This window comes from Scomber japonicus, chromosome 12 (genome assembly GCF_027409825.1).
Source record: "Scomber japonicus isolate fScoJap1 chromosome 12, fScoJap1.pri, whole genome shotgun sequence".
Classification (NCBI taxonomy): domain Eukaryota; kingdom Metazoa; phylum Chordata; class Actinopteri; order Scombriformes; family Scombridae; genus Scomber; species Scomber japonicus.
The window spans coordinates 24952483-24978691 of record NC_070589.1 but is presented as its reverse complement, the minus strand read 5'-3'; the positions used below and the strand labels follow the sequence as shown (position 1 = coordinate 24978691).

Here is a 26209-nt window from a genome sequence, read left to right as displayed (position 1 = left end):
AATATTTTCCCCCCAGAGGTGATTCACAATGTAAGTAATGGACTATGGGTGTAGGTGCTAGCGGGCTAAACAGACTTCCAAAACAGGTAGAAGACAAGATGAAATAGTATCAGACAACAAAATCAATGATAGTGATTACAAAACAGAAAAAAGATGAGAGTCTTTAAACAGGAGTTAAAACAAAGTATAAAAATGAATTTGTAGGCAGTATACAAGAAACAAAAGATCCATAAAAGTATAGACTAGTGGCCAAATTACATTGTTCCTCATAGCAGGTGGGGGATCATGGTGAGGAAACCAGAGTATCACAACTTTAAAGATACCCTTAGGAGTTTTTGACCTCTAGTAACACTATGAAGAAGTTTTTTTTATGAGCAGGTCTGCGTGCCTCCTTGTGCAGTCCTACGAAAGGTTTCACACTAATCCAATGATCTACAGGTGGCTGTAATGTGCCAAGAAACATCAACAAAGTAAGAGAAGAAGAAGACTGCAAGCTACAATCATGGATGTAAATAATGCACAATTTAAAATACAAAAACAATTTAGCTTTGCAAATGTTTTATAAGGAAGGAAATGCATTAAATGTTTGTGTTGGACCTCAAGAATACATACAATGCATTTTGGTGAGTAACATTCAGACAACGTAATGGCTAAAGGGCTCCTTTAAGGCCTCATAAGAAATAGAAGAAGAAAGAGTAGAAAGAGTTTTCCTAATAAAACTTTAACAGGGTTGTATTAGCAACACATTAGCATCACACAGCTAACAGCTAGCTTGGTCAGCACTAAATCCCAGAAATAAAACAAATCAACAATCACAAGAAAGGTATTTCACTGAGTAGCTATCAATGATGTCTTATCATGTGTTTCTGGTGACTAGCTAAAACAGTATTAGTCACACAATAGACAAAATGGTGCATGTAAGAACATCAGTTAAACTGGACCTGTGCCAGTAGAGCGGTTGCTATAGCAACATACTGTGACTTTAAATTAGCCTCAGTGATTAAATTTAATAGAAGTGCTCTTAAGATGTCTCTGTAACCCACAATTTAGACTTGAAGCAAATGTGATCACAAACTAATTATTTTTAAATCTGATACACTTTGAACATTGAGATTGAGATCACAGCAAACTTAATTTACCATAGCCTATAATAAAGTTTTCAGCTTTTCTTTTTTGTACCAGGTTTGTGTTAATGTTAAGGTTGGCATCCTGGAGAAGACTCAGCAGTAACAAACACATACTTAACCATGTTTTATCACCGTGATGCTTCATGTAGTTATCACATTTTATGAGAACAGATACTAATTATTCACCTTTGAGCTCTCAGACACCCCAGATGAGAAAAGTGGTGATTTTTAATGAATTAGCTCTACATCTATGATTGGTAATAACTGTACTTTTTACACAGCACAGTGTAGTAATAATCTCTATCTGGATTTCTGTTGTTGGAGTTTTATAATTCATAACAGATCATTCATAAGCGGTCAGTAAGTTAGACCTCCCTGGCTGGTGTGTAAGTGAACCCAAACAACAAACAAACAAACAAAGTAACATACTATACTTTTTGGTCTATGAGTGACTTTTTGATAAACAAAATGAATATATATTTGTTTATGAATAGTCCATATAAATATGAAACATTAACTATTCCCTTATTTGGTGTAATGGCAATGTTTTATGCTAAGCTTGGTTTGTGGCAAAAGGAATTGGTTTCCCTTATGGCACTTCAAAACTTTCTACACATTTAATAGGAAGAACAGAAAAAACATATAGCTGAAGGAAAATATAACTTATCATTATTATTTTTACACATACAATGGTGTGATTTGTGAGACCCCAACTAATGAGAAAGTAAAGCCAATGTAAATAAAACACGAGGTTAAAGGAACACAGTTAGCTCAGACTCAGACTGGCTGACAAGATGAATGAAGCAGAGCTGGAGAGTCGCCTCGGGGTCAAAAGATCAGAGAGGAAACAACAAAGCACCACAAGTTGAAAGAGAGAGAGAGGGTCAAAAAACTCAAGGCCAAGGCCTCTCTCTATCTCTCCCCCACTCTTTTTCAACAGGTGTTGGGGAGGAAAAGACTCTGTGAAGCTTCCTCCCTCAGGCAGCCTGTAATGAGAAGGTGTATAATTTGAGAGCCGCGGTCAGGAAAAAATGTGTAGCATTCATCATGAGTGACAAATAAGAGGGAGAATGTCGGAAACAAATTAAATGAATTAGAAATAATCAGTGGAGTCTTAATTTTAGGACAACTTAACCGTCAGCTACTCCCAAACAACACTGACCATTACAAAAAAGCACCTGGATATAGTCTTTTCCTAATGAGAGATAAAGTGAGGAGTCTTTTGTGATTTCATCATATTATAGTCTATTATATTATCCTCAGTAATTTTAACATCATTCCCAAATTTCCAAGTGTCTCAATGCACCTCTTCTGGCATGGGATTAGGGTTTTGCGAGCCACATTATGATAAAAGGAGTGAAGATCTTGTTTAAAAATTTGAGATGTTTTGCCCTGACAGAGGTATTAATAATTAAAATATCTGCACTGCAAAAAATATTGATCAAGTCAATCTCACATGAAGTTAAAATCTGGTTTTCTTCAAACACAGAAGGATAAGTTCTGCAGGGGGAAAATAAAGTTTCTAGCACTGAGATTTTACTTGTAAAGTTTTATCTTAAGGGAAGTACAAAATACTGTCTTTAAAAATGCTCTAAAAATTATTTCATCATGCTTCTGTATGCTTCTTTGCACGTTTACCATTACCAAGTACCATCACTTTAAGTTATGTAATTTATCAAAAGCCAAATATTTAAAAGAACAAAAAAACCCCATCGGGCTCAGTTCTGTATTAACACACCTTGTGCACATGTGACTTTTTTCCTTTTTTTTTTTTTGCAGTGTGCACCTAACGGGAGAAAACTTCTACACACACACTCCACGCCCATAAAATCTCTACAGAGGCGGGGGATGAGTCCAGTTTCCTCACACACTCCTTCGGGGCGCAGGACGCACGGAGGACGCGCGTAAAAGTCAGATTTCAGCACTGAACAATTCCTCTAAAGGTGTCCGGCAGAAACGTTTCCTTTGTTATCTGGCTGCGCTTCTTTCCACCTTAAACTCAGACACTGCGGACTTTTTTTTATTCTCTCTGGCGAACCGGAGGTGCGTTTCCTATGATGCTCGGATTTCGCAGGAGTGTTATCTCCACGCTTTGGATACATAATGTGAGGATTTGTGTCGGAATAACCAAGGAGGCTGTGTAAAGGAAAAGCTCTACTCCCCAGTGTGACCAGTGAAGCTCGATTCAATCCCCCCCCAAAAGTGCAGAAATGGGGCCATCATCTACACTGCTTCTCATTGCTTGTTTGGGTAAGAAAAAATATTTCCTTTTCCATGTTTGGTGATATTTGTAATTACTTAAGTGGTGTTTCATTCAATGCAACAAGTGTGTATGGGACTTTGTGTTAAACAAAAAGTATGTTAGTTCATATGTCCATGGAAAGTTTTTTAGGGGGGGGAAAGTAGTCAAAATCTCAATTTAAAAATCTTCTCATTGATTTTGGTTTGGTCATCTTCTTGAATGAAACACATTAGTCAAGTAAGAACCTGACATGCCTCCCTCAACCGCACCTGTTTACCCTCATGGCTGTGTGTTTGTGTCCATCCAGCACGACTAATAACAATATTTTCTGGTTAAGTTATGCCTTATGTCACAGTGATGTAAATGTTTGACGGCTAAAAGGCAATAAAAAAGCTTCCCTGGGGCTGCTGGATAGATGAAAGCAAGGGGGGAGTTAAGAGCCACTTAAAACATCCATTCCTGATGAAAACCCTGTCTGAGCAGCAGAGGATTATGGGACTGCATTTGACCCAATCCATCTGCTGTCAGTGACAGAGGAAGGCAACATTTGGCTGCAACTTCAAATGACCGGGTTGAGGTAAAAAAGATATTTTGGAGTGTACTTATCCTTAAGTGTGTTTAAGTGAATCTAACATTCAATTAAGTGGTGTGTTATTGCAGCCTTTCATAGTGGCAATGAAAATGCACTGTCAGCCTAGATTAGTGTGTGCTGTAAATTTACAGGAGGGGGGAGAAAACCTCAGAGAGACTCGGAGGATGAAACAGCAAAGTTAAAAAGGAAATACACATATACACAAAAAGAAATAGACTCAAGTGAAGCGGCATGAATCTCCTGATGACTGAGACTCCTACTGGGCCACATGGGCCCTCTGATGTTTCATTACATCTTAAATATTGAGCAGAATGCAAAGAAATACTCAAATTGGTTGATCAAAGAGTATCTTATCCTCCACCAGTGTTTTTTTTATTTAGTTTTTGTTCATGTTGAAGTTTTTTAAGACTTGAATTCTGGAAAATATATGAAAAAATATGTTAAATACACCCCATAAAACATTAATGTACTGTGTCTTTCAGAGTGCAATTATACAGCTAACAAAACATAAAAACATTCCTCATTAATGGTTTAAAAAAAGGATTGTGCTGTTGAATTACAAAAAAAAACTGGCTTATTAACTGAAAAGACATAAAACAAACTCAACATTTCCAATTTTTTTTATTTGCATATCTGCCAAAAAAGTTCACACGTTAATGCCAGTATTTCTGTGCTAGATAATAGCCGATAATCTGTCAGGCTGTATTACAAACGGTTCTACAACGCTGGGTCATAGTCACTTGAATGCCGACCAGCATTTGTCAACTTTTATAGCTGATGTGTGATTTATTTTTAAAGCAACACGAGACAACTAACAGAGCTACGAAACACGCCAAAAACTTGAGTGCTGTGTTGTGTAATTGGTCAGAAAAATTGTGAAATTATTCATCATCAAGGGGAACATTCATGGAAATCATGTCAATAAGTTTGACAAACTGCAGTAACAGAGAGACAGGGCGGTCACAGGTTGTATCAAGCCAGAGAAAAGACAGATATATAGGAGAGACAAATGAGGCTGATTGTCTTGCAGTGTAGCACGACGAGGAGCTGCAGCAGTGTTTGCAGCGCTGATTCATTTAGAGGTGGAAGAAATACTCAAATTCTCTCTATGTAATTGAAATTGGCAACACCACAAGGCAGGAAAACCCCTTCAGGTCCAAGTTTAGCTCTTGAGATTAGTTCCTCTGGTTCCAAAGTACCTGGAGTTCTGGTCGGAAAGGGGCTTTAGAAAGTCACATGATCGTCATCTGTAGTTTTCCAGTTGTCATGGAAATGTAGATGCTTAAATTTCCATTTCTTTTCTTGACCATTTTAAGGAGTCTTCTTTTTCTTTTTTTCTTTTCTTTCTTTCTTTCTTTTCTTTTTTTTTTTTTGTCTTGTTGGCTTCAAAGTTGAGCTTCAAAGCCCATTCTTGACCTTGGGAACTGAAAGCCGCAGAATAGCTCAAACTCCAGAACGGCTATGAAGTGGAGTTTGTGGTGGGACTGAATGGACCCTATTTGTGTGAAATTGATGTTTACTTTTAAAGAAGCTATTCATTAATTTTTATTGTGTGTGTGTGTGTGGAACGTGTTAGTGTGTTACAGCTCTTTGGATAATGTATATGTATGCTCCATGAAGCTTAAACAACTGAAGACTTCTTGAAAAGTTAACAAGCTGAAAGATTCAAGGTTTTTTTTTTTGTGATGCTAACGACAGGGCTGTAAAGTTTTGTCCGGTCTGTCCTGAGGAGAACTACTACTGACCGCTGGATCCCTGACTTTCTTCTATTGTGCCAACAACAAGTTAACATTTTCCTGCTGTTAGTGAATTGTCTTGACAACTAGAGGATTGGTTGCCATGACAACTGATACAGATATCCACGTTGGTGAAAGGATCAGACAACAGCAAGTTTTCACAATATCTCAACATCTACAGAGAAGTATGAAATTTAGTATATTTGTTGATCTCTCACCCACTTTGGTTCAGACTGTAAGATCTCAACAGCTAATGATTGGATGGATTTGAGGCGTTCATGGTCCCCAGAAGATTAATCTATCTGACTTTTGGTTTTCCTCTCATCTTCCCTCTACAACAACACCATGAGGTTGATATTTGTAGTTTTCAGTGGAATGTCTCATCAACTATCGAGTGGATTACCATGAAATTTGGTCTTAACATTTACGTCCCCCTCAGGATGAATTCTAATAACTTTGGCAATCCCTTTAACTTTTCATGTAGCGCCAACATCACATCATCGTTTGAGTTCGTCCAATAGTTTGTTTATTTCCAAATACATGCAAATCTAATAACATTCCCATCAGCCTCAACTAGACTTTGTGTCTAGTCCTGATAAGCAAATTTTAGCATGCTAAACTAACCTGGTGGACATGGAAAACATCCAGACAGCACTGCTCTTCCTCACAAAGCTGCTAGCGTCGCCGTACACTCTTGAGTCTTGATCCCCCAACAAATGCAGTATTTTACAGTATAACCTTGCTTCCTGCTGAATGTAAAGTTTTAACCTGCACAAACTAATTCAGGATTACAGCGGTCAGACAAATGTGGATTGAAATTTTTAAAAAGTACTTCATCCAGCAGAGTAAAAAGTCCTCTAAAATAGAAATCCTCAAGCCCCAATGCTACTCCACTTTGTTACTTTCCTCTTCTGGATGAAGTAACTTTTAAAGAAAAAATTTAAAGTCCTTAACAGTTATGCTTTCTTTTTCTACCCCCCTTCCAACCTCCCCGGGCACGGCCATGAGATAACACAAAGAACAGTCCTTTTGTCTGGTCTCCTTACTGGCACTTGTGGATTTTTTTCTCTTCCCATAAACGATGTGGAGTCTCTTTGCTTGTCAGACGTCCCAGTGCTGTTACCTCACCAGTGGGATCAGGCCAACTGGAAATGTTCTCTGTGGTTTAGGTCTCTGGGAGTTTTGTGGGCGCTTTGATTTAGATAGAGGGCAGCAGTTTGGGAAAGCAGCAGCAGCAGCAGCAGCAGCAGCGGCAACGAGGGAAAAGAGAGAGGATTCGAGTCCAGCCATTCTGATGATTGGCTTAATGAGGAAAGAGGAAAGAGTTTGTTAGGAAAGCTATTGGAGAAAACTCCCACCACTTACACATTCAACACTTATTAAATGCGTAGGCTATATAGAAGGAGTTGTATGACGCTTCCTCTTAAAAAGTAATTTTACAAACAGGCTACACATAACCTCTTTTTAATCATTTCCTCATTTATTTCCCTGAAAGCCTGTTTTCCATTTCAAGTCTGTTCATTTTTGGCTTTGATGTCATATAAGACTTTGTAGAAAGGATTTGTAACTGTGTTTAAAATTACTCTAAATAAAGCTTGTGTTTCACTATAATTACAAAATTTTCACAAAACCACAAATGATTCTTAATCAGGTCTCGGTCTAATGTGACTGACTCTGGATCAGGTCTGTCTCTGCTTTATAGTCCAACACTTCCACCATCAAAAGAAGGAAAATAAGATTCATGCCGGACTTTCTGCTTTGTTTTGTTTTTATTTGATTTGTTTTAGTCACAGAATCGAATGTAAATCAGGTTTCCTTTTGAACGTCACATGGTTTTTTTTAAGTGAGGAGAATTTGGGGAAGTGCACGGTTTGTTTGAATGCGGGAAAGGAGATACTTAAAAGTTTTGTGATTTTAGGGTTTCTGATTCTTTTCAGACTTCTTTTTTGTTCAACAGTAACATGTGTTTGCTTTTTATATGCATCGGAAATATTCCTCAAGATCATTCATTTAATCATCAGCTTCACAGCTATCGTATTCATTTTCTATGTACAGCAGCTGCTATATGTTGTATTTCAATCTAATATAACAGATTTATTAGGAGCTTGTCAGGGCTTTAGTGGCAGAACTGAACCAAACATCTCTGACTCCTCTCAGCTCCTCATCATGAAAAATAATTTTGACACTTTTTATTGACTAATCAATTTCGGGTATTGTGTGCACAGCTGACATGACCTAAAATGTTTGAAGAGAAATGATCAAATTTAAACTGCCAATGATTAATCGATCGTCAGAAAATTACTTGGCAAGTATTTTGATAATCAAATAATCGTTTCATTCTGTTTTTCTAAAGAAAAATGCCCAAAATTAGATTGTTCCAACTTCTTAAATGGGATCATTTGCTGCTTATTATCATAAGATTGCATTTCTTTGGGTTTTAGACTGTTTATTAGACAAAATGAGACATTTCATAACATCACCTTGAGCTTTAGGGAACTGTGATGGTAATGTTTTCAGGTTTCTGAAGTTTCATAGATCACATGCAACACCATCATAACTCTATAACAGAAACTGGTCCACCCAAAAGACGCACACAGTGTATGCAGTCCAATGCAGGGAGTAATGCACAGACTTGTATATGGAGGAAACTAAACAACCAAGCAAACGTGTTGCTCAACGCAGCAGGTCGAGACTCAGCACTGAAAGATTCACACCTGAAATATAATAAGGGACACTTTTTTTTTTTTTAGGACAACAATGTGCGTATTTTGGATAGGGAGGACCGATTGTGTGAAAGAGGAGTGAAGGAAGCCATCAATGTCAAAGTAGAGAAATAATTTCTTAGTCAACATCTCCACTATACATTTTCATTTTAAAACAGTTTTGAAACAAAAAAGATCTCCAACCACACAAGCGTTGTAGCACAGTTTCAGAATAATCTCCCTCCACACTAACATGCCTGAAAAAAATAATGTTGCTGGACATGGGAACTGTCACAAATCACTCAAATAATAAATAGCGTGCATCCTGTGCGTGTAGTTGGTAGTAGCATTATAATAAAAAGCTGAATTTAACTACACAACAGCTGCTAGCATAGACGATAAGGTCAGCGACACCTGTAATTAATTATCCATGTTGAATTAATTTGTGGTAGTCAAGGCTGATATCGATAGGTGCGTGACGAATCAGGGGAGGACGCGTTGTGACTGATAAGACCCAATCAGGAAACGAACATGGGCGTCTGCATCATTGTTTTCAAAACTCTCTGTTTCCACCCGTCCGGACTAAAACACAATCCTGAAGTTTTCAAAGTTAAACAGGGTCAGCAGCGTTTTCAAAAGTCTGTGATTTAGGGGTTGATAATGATGGAGTAGTGTAGGTGCTAGGTTTTAAAATGAAAATATATTGGGAGGAAGTCTACAACACCACTCATTACTCTACTACATGTTGTCCTTCCATTGCTTCATCCAAACAACAAATCTTCAAGTACATCTGTATCTTTAACTAAGTCCAGTTGTCCTTGATTCAACCCTCCTTGGATAACCATGACCTGGACAACAGAATCTTCAGACATACAGATCAAGCTATTCATTGATTAAATAAGAAAATAATCAGCATATTTATTAATTATGAAAATATGATTGTTGCAGCTCTAGATCAGATTTATCTCAATAATGAAAAACATAACTGAGCAAAGCCCATTTACTGATGATTAACATGCGATATACTCAAAATTGAACCAGAACAGCTTCTAATGGAGATTGTGTGGTTTTCTTAAATGTTTGTTAGGTCAAGATTGAACTTTGAACCTCAGATAAACAACTTTTGTTCAAATATTAATAAATCTGTTTGCTCAAAGTCCACTTGCTAGCTTTTTTCCAGTCATGTCACACAATGACAGCCGAGGAAATTCCATCTACTAAGAAAGAGATTTATAGTTTGTTAAATTTGAACCATTCAGCCCAAGTTGTATATTTGTACTTTTTAAACTTGTGACTGTACACCTTGAAACAAAGTACAGGACTGTGTGCACATGTGTATGTACCCACAGTATTGCATACGTGTGTGTGTGTGTGTGCGCTACCCTGAAATTCTATTCCATTCTATATAGCTATTAAAACCAAGGTATTCTATGACCTGTGTAAACCCTGGTGAGGTTAAAAGTGTATTTGCATCACACATATGACCAGATTTCCTCATTTAAATTCACACACTGGTAGTTTCTGTTCTTCACATGGTGAAAACAAGCTGTTGCCACTTGGCAGCCACTCAGGCTCTTTCCTCTGGTGCAGGCCTGGCTGCAGGTGCGCACACACACACACACACACACACACACACACAATATGTAGAACACTGTGAAGTCTTTTCTTTGATTTTTAACACCGCTGTAGCCAGCAGTGCAGCGTTACTAATGCCACCAGCTGAGTCGGGGGATCAAGTCTCCCCACTGTCCAGTGTTTCCACTGAGTAGCGCTGTGATGTGGTGATTTACACACAAGCCTCAGCTAACGCACATAGGAGCTGCTTCGCTGGGTGTAAAACAGCTGGATGGAGCTTTGTTCTACGTGGAGCTTAGGGTTCTTTTTAATCAGATGTTTTTGTTCTTCCCTCAGTGTTATTAGTCTCAAATTAAAAGCACAGAGGCGACCACAGTGGCATTCCAAGGTGTTAGATGATATTGCCAGGCATGTCGGGTCCGATAGAAAGAATTTAAGGCAAAGTCCTCATATTTCAAGGTAGATTTTGATGATATTAGAGTATTACATGGCATCAATCTCTGCTGGAATGTGAGCTCTGAGGCTTTTCTTTGGCCGCAGGCTTTGAAAATGCTTTCATTTCCGATATTTCATCTCCTTAAGCTCAGGCCATTGTTGAAGGTATTGTTATTTCATGTGGTGCATCGAGGGTACGCTGACAGGGTGGGAAATGAATATTTTCCATGCTGCTCATGTCCTTTTAACTTCAGTTAAAATCTACTCACTTTGTCTTATGTTCGTTTCATATTCCTTTTAGGCTGCTGCAATAGAAAAAAAGCCACCTATTGGTTCTTGAACTTAGACATCTAAGCTTTGCATTTTCATCACATGTTCAGCTAATATTAACCCACGAGGACTCCACTCATACCAGGTGTTGCAGGTCACTGATAAAGCCCTGTAATCCCTGGGTGATGACATGAGTTAAAGTGACTAAATGAAAGCCACTAAACGCTTCAAAGAGGGCTGGCAGATTGAATAAGCAGAGTGAAAACATGAGAGCCAACTTCAAACCAACAAGGCAACTGCTTCTTCTGTTTGATCTGAGCGTAATTAACTTTCTTATTAGTTGCCTTAAAAGCAGTTGTGGTTCATTTATTAAGATGTAAAGATCTAAGAGGCAACATAAGCTTGAGTTTGTTATTCCATACTGTTCGGGATTTCATTACCTCCTTCCTCAAAGCATAATAAAAAGTAACTAAAACTGTGTCTTTGACTGGAAAATTATCAACTTTAATCCTCATTTTTCAGGACTTCTTTGAAATCTGAAATGTCTGTTTCTCATATTACTCAAATACCTCATAGATTAAAGCAATTTTGCTAATTTCTTAATTCTTTTTCCAAACAAATCCTTAAAAGAAGAACCAGTAAAGTAAAATCTCAGCTGAGCCAAACCTTCATTATTGTCGTTGTTCCCACAGGTTGGGCTGGAGGTTCCTCTCTAGAGGGCCGGTCGAGCCATCTCTCCCTGGAGAAAACCTTCGGCCGGTCGCTGAAAGACTCCCAGTGCCAACACATGCTGAAGCACCTTCACAATGGAGCTCGCATCACTGTCCAGATGCCTCCTAACGTAGAGGGTCACTGGGTGTCCACCAGGTTTGTTTTCTTTGTACCTTTTCCCCATGTTCATGATTCATCAGCTACAAGCCATATATTTTGTACTTGAACTACAGTCAACTGTTTTCTGAAGCATACAAATTATTTTTTTCCCACAGTGTTGCTTTGTGTTAAGACAGTAAGAAAGTCAACTTGTATAGACTTTTATCATCTTGTTGAGAATGGACTGTTTTTGTCCTTGTTGGGGCATTCGTGGTAGTTCAAGGTCAGCTTCTTTAAAAGCAACTAGCAACCATTTGAAAATCATGAGCCATTTTGAAGTGTACTGTACACAATACACAGCTAGTGAAATTAACAATGTAACAGCAGCATTTTAATGTTAAATCTTCAGACTCTGAGTTTCCTTGAATGCAACACTTACTGTAAGGAAGACTTTTAAAGTCTCTGTCTCTTCTAGCAATTGCATTACCACATAAACACAACTTACCTTTGAGCCAAGAAAGTGAACTACATGTTCTGAGTTCAGATAAAAGCATTAACATGTCCAGAAGCTAATACTTTGGTTGGATGTTGGAAGTGTGTAATTTGTAGTTAATGGGCTCAAACATAAAATACTTGCTTCATAGCCATAGAACACAGAGATGTTGTGCAACATGAACTTGAATTAATGTGAACTCTTCTCTTCTGGTGCAGATGTGAGGTGAGACCAGGTCCAGAGTTTCTGACGCGTTCCTATCGCTTCTACTCCAACAACACCTTCCAGGCCCACCAGTTCTACTACGAGGACAACCACTGCACCAAACCCATCTACACGCTGGTGATCCGGGGTCGCCTGTGCTTACGTCAGGCCTCCTGGATCATCCGCGGTGGCACCGAAGCAGAGTACCACCTCCACCGTGTCCAGATGGTGTGTCATACAGCCACTGTGGCCAAGGAGCTCAGCCAGAGGCTGAACCGCAGCTGCCAAGGGGCTGTGAAGGACCCATGGGAGCACAGTGTGATGTATGAGCTGTGGAGAGGGGAGGGCGGCTACAACTGCTCCAGGGAGCTCAACTTCGCCATGCACGAGCTGCAGCTGCTGCGGGTGGAGAAGCAGTACATGCATCACAACCTGGATCACCTGGTGGAGGAGCTGTTTCTCGGCGACATCCACACTGAGCCGTCCCAGAGGTTGTACTACAAGCCGTCCAGCTACCAGAGTGCCCTGCAGAATGCCAAGGTCAGTTCCTCATGGTTATTTGTCAGCGAGGTTTAGAGGGATGAAGGTGAAATGTGGCTGCAGACTGAGTAGGGGGGAAAAAGTAAGTTTATTTAGAGCTGCAATTATCCTGTAGATTACTCATTCCCATCCCAAAACATCACAAGACAATTCTCAGAAGAAGAAATGAGATCAAACTGAATAATGCAACACAAGTTTATCTTTTTAGACTTATCGATTTTTGCTTCTTTTTTTTAAGCTTGGCTCTAGGAATGGATATGTCAATTTGTCTACTTATTTGATTCAGAGTGAAATATCTCAACAACTATTCAATGGGTTTCCTTTTTAAATCTTGTTCAGACATCCATGGTTCCTGGAGGCTGAATCCTAATCATTTTACTGAGCTCTTGACTTTTCATCTCGCGCCACAATGACGTTGACATTTGTGATTTTAAATGAAACCTCTCAACAACTATTAAATGGATTGCCATGACATTTTGCTGACATTTGTGTAACCCTCAGCATGACTTGTCATCACTGGTTATATCTTAACTTTTATGCCATCTATTATTCACCCTGTGACAAGGCAGCACAGGTGGCTGTTTCCATGAACCAAATCGGTATGGGAAACAATGCAGTAGATATCAATAGCTTTTTGAGACTGTGCAGCATTACCGATATGGTGACGCTGAGTGTTGTCTTAGAGAGACAGCACTTGTGGTAAATTTGGTGTCGGCACAGGTATTCCTCAGCCAATTAATGAAACGATCTAATCAAAAGACCCATTAACTGTCCGTATTCACACACAGACCCCCACTGTTCAGGTGTCCCAACTTGCCAGTAGGAGTCACTGCAAGAATGAAAGAATGAAAATGCTTCCCACTCTGCGTTTTGTGTTTCTTGGACCGCACAGCTCAGGCCGGAGGAAGAGTTCTGTTTTCTGTCCTGAGTGCACAGCGCCGTGAGCAACCTCCGCTCAACTCTCCTCCCACTGTGTCGACCCTCCACACCGCAAAGACCACACACACCAGGAAAATCACAGGAAACACGGTTAAAATAGTGTTTTAAAAATAAGCCATTACATTTTGTTTAAGGCGTAGCGGATGGGTGGATTGATCAGGGGAAAAAAACAATAAACGTCGGAATGTCAATATGACGTATAGTTATTTGTCATGAGAGCTTGTGAGAAAAATGTGTAAATCTCATCCACCTGTTGCAGCAAATAGATTAAAACAACAACAAAATGTGTTATTTGATTGGCTCAAGCACTATTTGATTCAATCTGAGTTAAGCTCAACGTGTATGTCAGCAATCTTGTCCATGTATACTTTTCATACACTAAACATTTGCACAGATAGAAACCAGAAACTATGTACACACACACACAGATTTCATCTCCCAAATCTGTGCTTATGGGATGTAATTTCTCTATTTACACTGCCGAACAGCAGTTTCCCGCTGGGTGAAACCCTAGAGTGGTGTTTTCACTGTCACCCTCTACAGAGATTACGGTGAAATCTTGTTCGGGTCCACTGTCTAAATAAACACCCATTTGTACAGGGATGATGGGGCTTGGTGTTGCTGATCAGAATGTAAACAGTGTGTGGAGTGAGAAGCTGTGATCAGACATGCTCCCCTGTGGCGCTGTAATGACCAGTGCTGCTCTCCTTAAGCTCCTCTGGCCCGCAGAGGCGCAATGTGAAACCCGGCCTATCTCTGGGAGCGATCAACATGTGGTATTCCTAGAATTTGGAATCATGTGGCCGTTTGAATAATTCCAGCGAGCGCATACCAGGTCTGATTTCATGCATGCCTGAGGCTCAAATCAAAATGTTGCATGCTCTCTATTTCTCCTCCATCTTTTCTGAATAAAAAGTAAGACGGGGGTGTTGGTCGAGCTATGATTCACTTTTTAGGTGCACTTCTGAAGTTTCAGTTACAATCCATTTATCGCAGTTTGCTTTAAAAGGCCAAGAAACAATATATTATAGTACAAGAACTGAGGTTTTGAGATATCAGTCTTTTAAATGTCTTCTGTAACCCCAATAAAATGGAAGTTGATGAAATCCTGCTTGTGGTGCGAACAGCTTAAACAAATTACATTTAAAATACTCAGTAAAAAGATCTTTTTTCCAGAAACAGTGTCCATGTTATTCTGAATAATCCACAGAAAATGCTTTTGACAGTTTTCAAAAGAGCTCTTTTGGTAGAACGTCGTTCCAATATAAACTTTTTGTGTACTTTGGCTTATCTTCATTTTGGAGCATTTTTAGCTGCATGAATCAATATTTTTTATATTAATAAAGGGTCCAAATTACATGTTACTACTATTACTAAATTACTATGCTGAATGTGAGAGATGTTGTTCATCGTTACAAACCCACAGACCCTTCGCTTGAGCTTGTTATTCAGCTCAGTTTTTTGGTTTTTACAGCCTGCGTCTTTACTGTTTTTGATTCATTCTCGACACTCATCTGGGTTATTTCCAGACTCAGGCAGGAGCTGTTGTTAGCAAAAAGTTATCATCTGGCTGGTGGATGTAGTAGAGCATTTAGCAGCTAAAGACTTGGATAATTCCCTTTTTTAGAAGTTGGTGGAGACCAAAATGGAGCTTTAAAACAAAGGAAAGGAGTATTAGATTTCATGATATGTCTAAAACCATGACTCCAAATAAATGCGAATGCCACTCTGTGCCTATTGGATGTTTTTAAATACAATTTTTTGATAACAAATCCAATATATCAACTTTATAATGTAACAAGATATCAAAACATAAATGGGGAAAAACCTGGTTAATGTTGGTTTTTAGGTGTTTTTAGTACTTTTTTGAAATACACATTTTCAATGGTGTGAGCAACTAAAATGAAATTCCATCCACTTCTATTGGATTCAGATGGAAGTGAAAATCCCTGATAAAAATGCTGATAACTCCAAACCTCCAGTACACGAAAAACTATCTGCAGGTCTGTCATTTGGTTTAACTGACCCTTGAAGTTTGGTGACGTGTTTCTATAATGATACAGGTCTGGATTCTGGTTGCTGCCCATAAAGGCATTTTTAACATCCTTAATGTTGTCTAATTTTATAGCTGTGGTAAATGTAGCGGCTCATTGGTAATCAGTTATGCACATACAGTACTCATGACATATTTTTCAGTGAAACAGTGGTAGAAAATACCTCACTCCTTCCTACACAAAGTATTCTCAACTCAACCATCCTTTGAGGTTGTAATGGTTCCTTTTTCTGGGACTTTTATGGCCATGGTGACTATCCGATCCATTAATCTTAAGTGGTGTACCCAGAGCTGGTGCAGGTCCAGAACATTTGCTGGTGCCAGCGCGTTCATTTGTGGTTATTGGGTGGATCTCAGCAGTGATGCAAGAGCGAGGCAGCAGACTTTGTTTTTAAATTTTGTTTTTCTCCACTTTCTGTCACCGGTTCATTGCCGTGTCACTGAGGCAGATTATTGATGACTTGATAATGATCCGTGTTAGGAAGGGATGCCTGTTTTATATCACTGCTGCTGTTTTAAGTGTTTCACAGTTTATCAGGGTTTTTACATGGACAGAAGCTAATGTTGTGTTCTGCTTTACTGAGTTTGGATTATTTGTCCCTTTGCTACTTTTTGTGAGCCTGTAACCTCTTGGGGGGGAAAACAACTATAAATGAAGCTAGTTAGTCCAAGATAAGACTCTTACAGGACAGATAAAGACCCAGCTGTAAGTATATCAGTGTCTTTGGCATCTTTAAATCTGGGCTGCTTCTTGTTCCACATACAGTGTTTGCTTGTGAATACTGTCTTCTCTTAAAATATGGTGGTAATCCCCAAAATGCCCAAATAAAAGATGGCTGCCAAACAAAGTGAAATTCAGTTCCAATTGTCCCAGAGCTACTGTGGTTTGGATTGTACCTCGTATGGTACACTGCTTGTGTGCCAAATGTAGTAGTTACAAATTAAATGAATAAATGTTGTTTATATGAAGCAAGGCAGAAATATTGTTCCGCATTCCCTCATTTTTCTTCGGTTACAGTAAAAACACACTTTGCTTTCAGTATGGGATCTACTCAAAAATGAATCATGACACAAGGTTTTACACGATGGACACTATGGTTCAGTTTCACAGACAGAGATTAAGACAAGATTCTTTGGCCCCATGTTTACTCCTGTGAAGAAACCTACCTACAAATGTAAGTTGATTTTAAATTTGAAGTACAAAGATTGACACACCTCTGGTTCATGTCATGTCATCACATCTTTTCACTGGTTGTGTTTCAAGGTCATTTTCCATAACAGAAAAATAACTGGTGATCTTAATGATCATCATTTAATCATTGTTAAAGCATTTTCTAAATCTAGTTTCTATTTCTATTCTAGTTATTTTTACATTTTGTGGGTGGTGTTCATGAAAACCAGCGATTTCAGAACATTACCTCTGGTACTAAGAAATTGGAAGGGCAATAATCACTATTTCTTTTTTTTGGTTGTATTTCCTCGATTCAAATGTAGTCAAGTGTCGAGAAAATAATGAGCACATAAATCAATCGTGAAAGTTATTAGTTGCAGCCTCTAATCCTTTGATGTTTCTCATTTTCCATCAGATGTCATCAATAAGGGGCTCATTTAAGAAAAGACATCAAGGGATGACGATGTGTTCGTGTGGAACATAATGCACTCTTGGAGTTTAGTTTACCACTAATAACAATCTTGTCTGTAGACTTTTTCTTTTTTAATGGAAAAATCCAAACTACAAGTTGGAACTGATGTGAAGTGAGAAACTAACGGCCATGTTGAAGAGTGTTGAAGCCTGAGACACTAGTTAACAAAGACAAACGCATGCTGTGAAAGCTTATTTAATATATTCTTTATATTATTATCAGAATTGCCACTTTGACACGCATAAAGTTAGAGCAAATAAACGGGATGTTTATTAGATGTTTAGGTTGGAATGTCCTGCAGAGAAAACATGTAAATCTTTATTTCCTATCAGTTTTAGTTTGGTTTAACAAGGTTCAAATCCAGGTCTGTGCAAATTTTCCCAGTTGAGGAACCGTCCAGTATCATTTCGTAGAAATAGTAAAACTTTTATTTGCAACTTGCGAATAATTGGACAAAAATTGGGTTGTGTAAAGCTGGCCTAAGGCACCTCTGAGCTGGCTTTAACACTCAAGTTGTGATGATCGCTGCTTGATTACAAACTTTTTATACGTTGCCCTATTCACCACCTTAACGCTGTGAGATGAATGTCCATAATAGGAAGATATGGGTTGTTTTTTTTCCTCAGCTCAGACAGGCTGGCTGTGTTTTATGGGCTTGAAGTTCCTGCAGGTCTGGAACATGTTTTCCACACCTGCAAAAGGAACTCTCCCCTTCATGCTTTTTTTTTTTTTTGTCTTTACACTGAAAATCATATACAGTGCATATTTTTCTCTGCATTCTGTATTTATTTTTCTCCCTCTACGTATATATTTCTTACTCGTACGCACAAACATCAGCACAGATGCACAAGTGCTCATATATATACACACCTGAAAAAATGCAGGATGCTGTCATACACACAGGAGGCCACCCATTAACCATTCACACTGAGGTGGTGGTGGAGCTGCACTGGGATTATCTCATATGTACGATGTAGCGATACTCCTGTTTTCTTTCTTTCTTTTTAGCGTTCTCCTTTTGTGTCCCCACTCCTCATAAATCTCCTGCGGACAGAACGTTGTCTGGGAAAAAGAGTGATTTGAGTTGGGGAGGATAGGTCTTAAATTTTGACCACCCTCAAATAACAAAAACTCCACCGCCTCCCTGGAGTGAAGTCTTTGGAGGAGATTTTGTGGAATACAGTATGACAGCTTCCAGATCCGAATCCATCAAGCCCAAAGTCCTTTTTCTTGGGCCAGAGACCCGCAGCTGTCCCATCTGTGGACACTGTGATCACATAAACCAGACATGATATGAACTGAACATGATTTATTATTACTCCTGGAGTAACAAACCCTTTTGTCAACAGGGTGCATAAAGTGCATCCCAGTGCTGCTTTTTTTTTTTTCCTTAAAGGAGCATTAAATCTCAGCTCGCCGTTCCCTGTGTGACTTCCTGTTGTGATGGCTTTTGTTTGACCAGACATCTGCCTTTTTACAGTAAATGATGTGATCACCCTGAGAAAATGTTGGAACCTTGTCCTGATTCCAACGCTCAAGAGGTTCAGACTGAAGGAAATAGTTTTTCCTCCTTCAACTCTGAACAGACGCCAGCAGTCCTTTATGTGGATTTCATGACACAATATACAGATGATGGATTAAAAAAGCTTTGAGCGGTGACAGCTTTCATAGCACATGCTGGATTTCCTCTCTGGGATGCTCAGTGGCAACTTCAGCTTTTGAGTTTGTAAACAATTTACAGGCTCAACAACTTATTGATTGTGTCATGTGAAGGCTTCATTGCTCAACTTTCAGGCGCCCTTGGGTTTTTTGTGACCTCAGATGTAAAAATTTCCTATTTTTATACGCCTACTTTTTTAGGATCTTTTTGTGATGAAACGGCTGAGCTGATACACCAGCCGATGTTACATCGTTTGTCCGGCAGAAAGCACACACACTGACTAATGTGTTTTTCAACTGTATAATGTCTGCAGTCAGTACTAATCTTACTGATTTTAAAGAACTTATCAAAACGTATTGTTTTATATTCAATACTTAACAAGCATGTTGAGTACACTTCCTTTCTCATTAAAAAATCCAAAAAGCGAGCCTCTTTAGAAAATATTTTAACATGTATGTTTGCTAAACTAACTGCAGATTATCTCAATGCAAACACAGGCACTCATAGAAATATTGCTCCACAGCACTTCTAGTGGTCAGAAATCCATTAGGCAACTTTTTAAGGAATCCTAAGCAAGTATTTCTGGATTTTATGTTTTTATAGAAATAATTAATATTTGCTGATATTTATCTTTTTTTTTTTTAACCCTTTTTTAAATCTTAAATATTTGTATCTGGCTTAAATCTAGTATCACTTGGGTTTTTGTATCTTTTATCAACATGATTTATCATTTCATGTTTTCCACTATGAAAATCACTAAGCCAAATAAATTCCTCCTGATACCTTCAACAAGATCCATTCATTATAAAGCCATGTGTAGAATTTATTTGTGATTAAAGCTTCTTTAAAAATAATTTTGTTTTGTAGAAAAATTAGGCAATCCCTGTTAAAGCTCTTATCACTTCAGTGTTTCAAGGTTTGGCATGGGGTGGAGCTTGCATCGTTGTCTTTACTGTTGATACCACTACAACTAATTGGAGTGCCTTTAACTCAAATCTTACTTATAGTAGCTTTAATCTCCTGCTTGGCGTCCTGAAAGTAACAAATCTCAAACCCAATGAAGTTTTAATAATTTGGTATCTGTAACTCTTTACTTTGAGTACTTTCAGCAGTAGTAGTAGATCTGTAACTTTTATGTAGTTGTAGTAGTAGTAGTAGTAGTAGTAGTAGTAGTAGTAGTAGTAGTAGTAGTAGTAGTAGTAGTAGTAGTAGTAGTAGTAGTAGTAGTAGTAGTAGTAGTGTGAATGAAGCTTCCAATGTCTTTGTTTTAGTTTAGTTGCTACGTTGATAAATTGACAAAGAACTTCTTCAAATGACTACAAAGTGTTTTATAAAATGAATATTAACACCATTCTCTCCCCTTTTTATTTTCCAGAACCACGACCATGGCTGCATCGCCTGTCGCATCATCTACCGCTCAGATGAGTTCCACCCTCCCATCCTGCCGCCTCGGGCCGACCTGACCGTCGGTCTGTACGGCCAGTGGGTGAGCCAACGCTGCGAGGTTCGCCCTGAGGTCCTCTTCCTCACCCGTCACTTCATCTTCCACGACAACAACCACACCTGGGAGGGTCACTACTACCATTACTCTGACCCCGTCTGCAAACACCCCACCTTCACCATCTACGCCCGCGGACGCTACAGCCGAGGGCTTCACAGCACCCGCGTCATGGGAGGGACGGATTTTGTCTTCAAAGGTAACTTAGTGCTATTCTCTTAGTGAATATTGAATTCTCAGACATTTCAAGTCATGCCAACATTTTTTTTTGTTCCACTACTTGGAACATTTTCTCAATTTTTTCTTTTTTTTCTGAAACTATTCATTTTTCTGCCTTTAACCTCATTTTATGGAGGCAAATACTTGTATCCTCTACACTCAGTTTGTGAATTTAACTTAAATTTAAGACTTGAGGCTCTATTCACACACATCAAGACCACAAACTAGAGTAAAAATAGGATTTTATTATGTAATTTTTGACGAGTATGCATTCAGAATCTAAATTCAACAAATTTACCAAATTCTTGGTAACACTTTTCACCATCGATTTATTGATGGATTATCAGACACGGACAAAAGATGACTTATTTTCAAACATGGTCCCAAGATGTTAGAAGACAAAGAAAACACAAAGAGGCATAAAACATTTAGCATAAAAAAACTAAACAAAACTCAATCCTAAAAGACCAATAAACCTCCAAAAAACATAACTCTCATCAGAAAGACGATTACAACCAAAACAAAAAAGTCCTAATCTTCCTTCTATAAGCTTCCTTCATATTTAAAGACTGGAAGGCTGTTCCACAACAGGACATGGTATTAAAAAAAAGGTTCTTCTGCCCATATTATTCACTCGAGGCATGATGAATGCTCTTGACCAAAACTGCTCAACTCTTTGTAACAGATAAGTTTAAGAAAGTTTTGTATTTTGGGAATAGATTTATCCCAATGCCATGTCTGTACTATAAATATGTTGCTGGAGCAAGAAGGGAAAATCTATCTATCAGCAATTCTAAAACTCTCTAATTAAAATGTAAAAATGACAGTTGGTTATTTTTACTAGAGTGTATGTGCAGTGACTTCCTGGAGTCAGCAGAAGTTTTAGGATTAAACTAATGAGATGTATCATTACTTTAGAGGTGCTGGTAGGTGGATTTTGTGACCTGTTGGAGCCGTTTCCAGTCTAAGCTCACTGTTTCCTGGCTGTAGCTTTATATTTAGATGTAAGTGATATTGATCTCGTCATCATAACTCTCGGAAAGAAAGTGTATTTTTGAAAATTTCCCCTAAAACTTTAAACTGTCCTTAATGTGGAGTCTGCAAATGCCGTGAAAGGCAACATGATTTGACGTCAGTCACCAAAAAAAAACAGTTTTGACTTCCTCTCACAGTTTCAAGTAGCACCGATGAATGTTAGAAGTGCTTCTGAGTGAGGTCACGTAGACCAGGTGATTTCCTGTTTACAATTATAAGTCAACGTGAACTTTTTTTTGTACAATGAACTAGAACTAAAAATCCTAACCAAAAATGAAAAGAGTAAAGTATTCTGAATAAGATCATCAAGCTGAAGACTTGGGAGATAATTCTAGTTTTACAACTTTTTTATGTTCATAGTTTTGGCTGTTGCCTCTATCTGTCTCTAGAGATGTTTCACTGAAAAACAGCTGCAAAAACAACAGTTGAGAGTGAACCAAAACTGTAAAGTTGCAGGCTGCACTAGCAACACAATGACTAGAAGATGTAATGAGGATGTACTGCCCTGAGGGGAAAACGTAGTGTGATGATATTTCTCATAACAACAAACAAACCCTTTCACAGTAGACATGTCATCCATCATTAATATAAAACTATTGATTATAGACTTTAAATAAAATGGTTTAGATAATCTGTTATCACTGCTGGTCATTAGAGCTTTAAGCTGTTGATAAGCTCCTCACAGGTCTTCATGTGTCTTGCCCCCTCTAGTGAACCACATGAGAGTTACGCCCATGGACTTTGCCACTACTTCCCTCCTCAACGTCTTCAACGGTAACGAGTGCGGTGCAGAGAGGTCCTGGCAGATCGGAGTGGAGCAGGATGTCACTGTAACCAACGGCTGCGTGGCACTGGGCATCCGGCTCCCCCACACGGAGTATGAGCTCTTCCGTATGGAGCAAGACGCCCACGGCCGCTACCTCCTCTACAACGGCCAACGTCCCAGCGACGGCTCCAGCCCGGACCGGCCAGAGAAGCGGGCCACCTCCTACCAGATGCCTCTGGTCCAGTGTTCAGCAAGCAGCCAGTCATCAGACTACAGCCACGGGGAAGACAACGACAGGCCTCAGCGGCTCCGCAATGACTGCACAGGACGGCTCAGAGGCAGCCAGGAACACGTCATGGTGGTTCTCATCGCATTTTTCATGTCCCTGCTTCCATGCTGGCAAAGCTAGAGAGCGGTTTGGCTTTTTTCTACACCGAGACACAACAGGACGAGACGAGTGTGGATTACAAAGAGGGCTCTGACTGTACAGGGAGACAGCTTGTTAAAACAACAAATTTAAACTTTCACTTTCTGACGCAGAGGAGGATGAAAACTGGTCTCCTTAAATCCTCTGAACTCCTTCCCAGCTACCAAAGACTTGACCGCTGCACCACAGAAACTGCACTTTAGAGTGGATTCAAAGACCTTTCTGTTTCCACAAATATACAAAGATTTCTATATATCCACACAGACCTGAGAGTGTTTTTATAAAGTGTATTTACATGCAACTAACAAGTCATTTTGATTTTTTTCTTTTTTTTTTTACTGCAAAAAGACGTTATTTTATCCGTGGAAACATCTTCTGTGCTGAACACTTTGACAATAGGCTCTCTGTCTTGAGGAGATGAGTGCTTGTGGATTGTCACCATTCAAAGTGAAAGGGAACTACAGTGCTTGTGTTAAAACAGTCTCTTTTTAAATATAGCTTTACAAAAACGGTGAACTCTGCAGCAGTTACAGTTTGTCATTTACATCCATCCACATAAAGATCATATTTTTGGTTACAAGAGAATTCTTTTCATCTGCAGTTAATTATCTTCTGTGCATTGTAAAGAGAAACTGTTTTACTCCCTCACTGCTCAGACAGCTGCATCTTCACTGGCCTACACCTGACCTTGTTTTTCTATTGGGGCTACTTTAAAATTGACTTACTTTCAGAGGAAAACTGCACCTGGAGAATAAACTAGCATTGCCTCAACATAAAGGCATCTTCAGATATACTGTAAAACTTCACATAAACCAGAAAGACATTTTAATTTGAAATTAGAACTGTGTAAAATCACAAAATAATCAAAATTAATGAACTATGACCTGCTGTTGTGCATTTCATGAAAAAGTTCTTCATGTGAAAAATGTTTTTAATCACAATTTACTTTTAATCACTAAATTGGCTGTAGAATTTGCAAAATAATCACTACATACCGTTAACCAGACTATTGATTTGTTGCCCAGTCTTGTGTTTGATGCACATCTGTAACACATCTGAACTTTATTACATCATTGTGTTTTTCATAAAATAGTTTTGTAGATTCACATTTTTATGAAAATATGGCATCTTGTGGGGTCTGATACCTTTAGTGCAGGGACCAACACACATACATTTCAGTCCTGTTCTTTGGCTAATTTTAGCTACACTACATGTACTTGTGAACTATCATTGCAAGAAGTTTTAAAAAAAACAACTACATCACACGCTGACAACATATCAAACTGCGACTTTGGAAACTAGCACCAGTTTCAAATGTGAAATCATCACAACTTGTAATTTGTTGGTTTATTTTAGGTGTGACAAGAGCTACTACAAGGCCAGCTGCCTTTTGTTACTTTCTATTCCAAACATAAGTGGACCCACTCTCTACGTCATGTCGTAATGTGGAACAGTTGGTGTCAAAAAAACAACAACTGAGCGACTGTAGTGTGAAAGTTGGAATTTAAAGAACAATTTGACTTAACTGCAAAACATTTTGTGGTAAATATTAAGGCTTTAAATTTAAAGGTGCAGTGTGTAGAATTTAGTGGCATCAAGTGGAACTGACTTGGCAGAAATGGATTATAATAAGTTTTGTCTGTGTGTTGTGTACTTTAGTTACCTTTTTAGAATGAGCCCTTTATATTTACATAGGGAGCAGGTCCTCTTCCACAGTCTGCCATGTTTCTACAGCGGCCCAGAATGGACAAGGACAAGGACAAGGACAAGGGGAGGGGTATTCAGTTGGATGTAATCTGCAACCTCACCACTAGATGCCACTAAATCCTACATGCTGGACCTTTAATGCACTTCTATGCTTTCCCCAAAGTAACACAGGTGTCTTTCTTCATATACATAACTGGATGTCTGTGTATTTAGGATGAAATTCTGCTGTTAAAACACTGCATAGTAGGCCATGTCTTACCTGATCATCATGTGGAGCTCCAATAGATCTTTCAGCAGGAAATCTGTGAAATGACAATAGATTAGTGCTCTTCACTCCTCCGGGTGTTTTCTTAACATTAACTGTGGTATAAATCCCAAATACCTCCACTGTGGCATCAAGGTCTTCAGGTGTGGTGCAACATTAGCACGCATCAGTTGTAATCTTGATTGTGACTGTCTCTGGGATGTCATCACTTCCAGCAGCGTGTGGAAAGAGGATCAGTACCTTTTATGGATCTTACCAGCATGCTACCAGCATACATAAACTGTGTTCAAAAAAAGGACTAAACAGCATACTTCATTTCTGTCATTAAAACCAAAGAAGTGACTGTACAGTAACTCTTTACGGCCAGTTTACTGTCATTGATGTTGCAGAATCTTGTTCAGTGTACCCAGAATAAAGAACCTGTATTAGGCCCCGAGAAATGTCTTTGTAACTGGATACATGTATGAGATTAAAGGTTTGATACTCCTCAGTGTTGATCTGATACTCGTGGATAGGTAACATCAGATTTTTGTATCTTGTATATAAAGAATCTTGCAGGGAACATATTTTTTGTTAATCCCTTTTACAAGTTTTTTTTTATTTTACTGGCCATGAGAGCATATATAAGGAGGGAGTTACACATGATAACTGCCAAGTACAACCATGCTTTACAGGAACAGCTGGAAGCAAAATCCACTGTCGTATACTGTTAGCGCTTTTTGATACTACCGTCTGAGATGTTCAATGAAAATCAGGAAGGAAGGTTTTTGGGTGTTTTTAATGTACAAGCTGTTTTTCCCAAGCAGCCACATCTACGTTTTAACTTCTTCCGAACACTGAAATCCTGCAAAGAAGAGACAAGAATGTTTGTTGAACGACAATTGATTTAAATTTATCGTTGGATAAATTAAAATCTGCCTCTTGTATTATAGATTTATTTCTGTATTATGGTATTTCCACAGGGACAAAATTGAAAAATAAAACAGCTGTGCAGAAGAAAACAGGAACCAATGTGGATTTTATGAGACTTCTTCCCAAAAAGCATGAAAAAAGATCAAATCTAAGTTTTTAGTGTGCAAAAATGAAGAGACTTGAGTGTGAAGCGAGTTGGCAGGCAGGGTTAGACTAATGCCGACAGTCTGAAACCAAAAACTTTAGATTTATATCCAACTCTACTGCAGCTGTGTGCCAAATTAGAGCGGCACTGATTAGTCGATCGATGGAAAATTTAGCGCCAACTATTTTAATAATCAATTAATCATTCTGGGTCG

The 26209-nt window shown here is 38.7% G+C and overlaps 1 protein-coding gene across 1 annotated transcript; it reads left to right on the top strand.

The window, feature by feature from the left end:
- Positions 1-11451: 11451 nt before the first annotated feature.
- On the top strand, positions 11452-24986 carry LOC128369686 (protein APCDD1-like). Its single transcript, XM_053330765.1, has 5 exons — positions 11452-11546; positions 12201-12726; positions 20397-20718; positions 22485-22897; positions 24921-24986. Exons 1-5 carry the CDS (start codon positions 11467-11469, stop codon positions 24984-24986), a joined length of 1407 nt encoding a protein of 468 aa, XP_053186740.1. The 5' UTR covers positions 11452-11466.
- Positions 24987-26209: the final 1223 nt, after the last annotated feature.

Coding starts and splice junctions, on each gene's coding strand:
- LOC128369686 (XM_053330765.1), top strand. CDS start 11,467: ATGCTGAAGCACCTTCACAATGGAGCTCGCATCACTGTCCAGATGCCT. Junction 11,547..12,200: donor GGTCACTGGGTGTCCACCAG/GTTTGTTTTCTT, acceptor CTTCTGGTGCAG/ATGTGAGGTGAGACCAGGTC. Junction 12,727..20,396: donor GTGCCCTGCAGAATGCCAAG/GTCAGTTCCTCA, acceptor TTTATTTTCCAG/AACCACGACCATGGCTGCAT.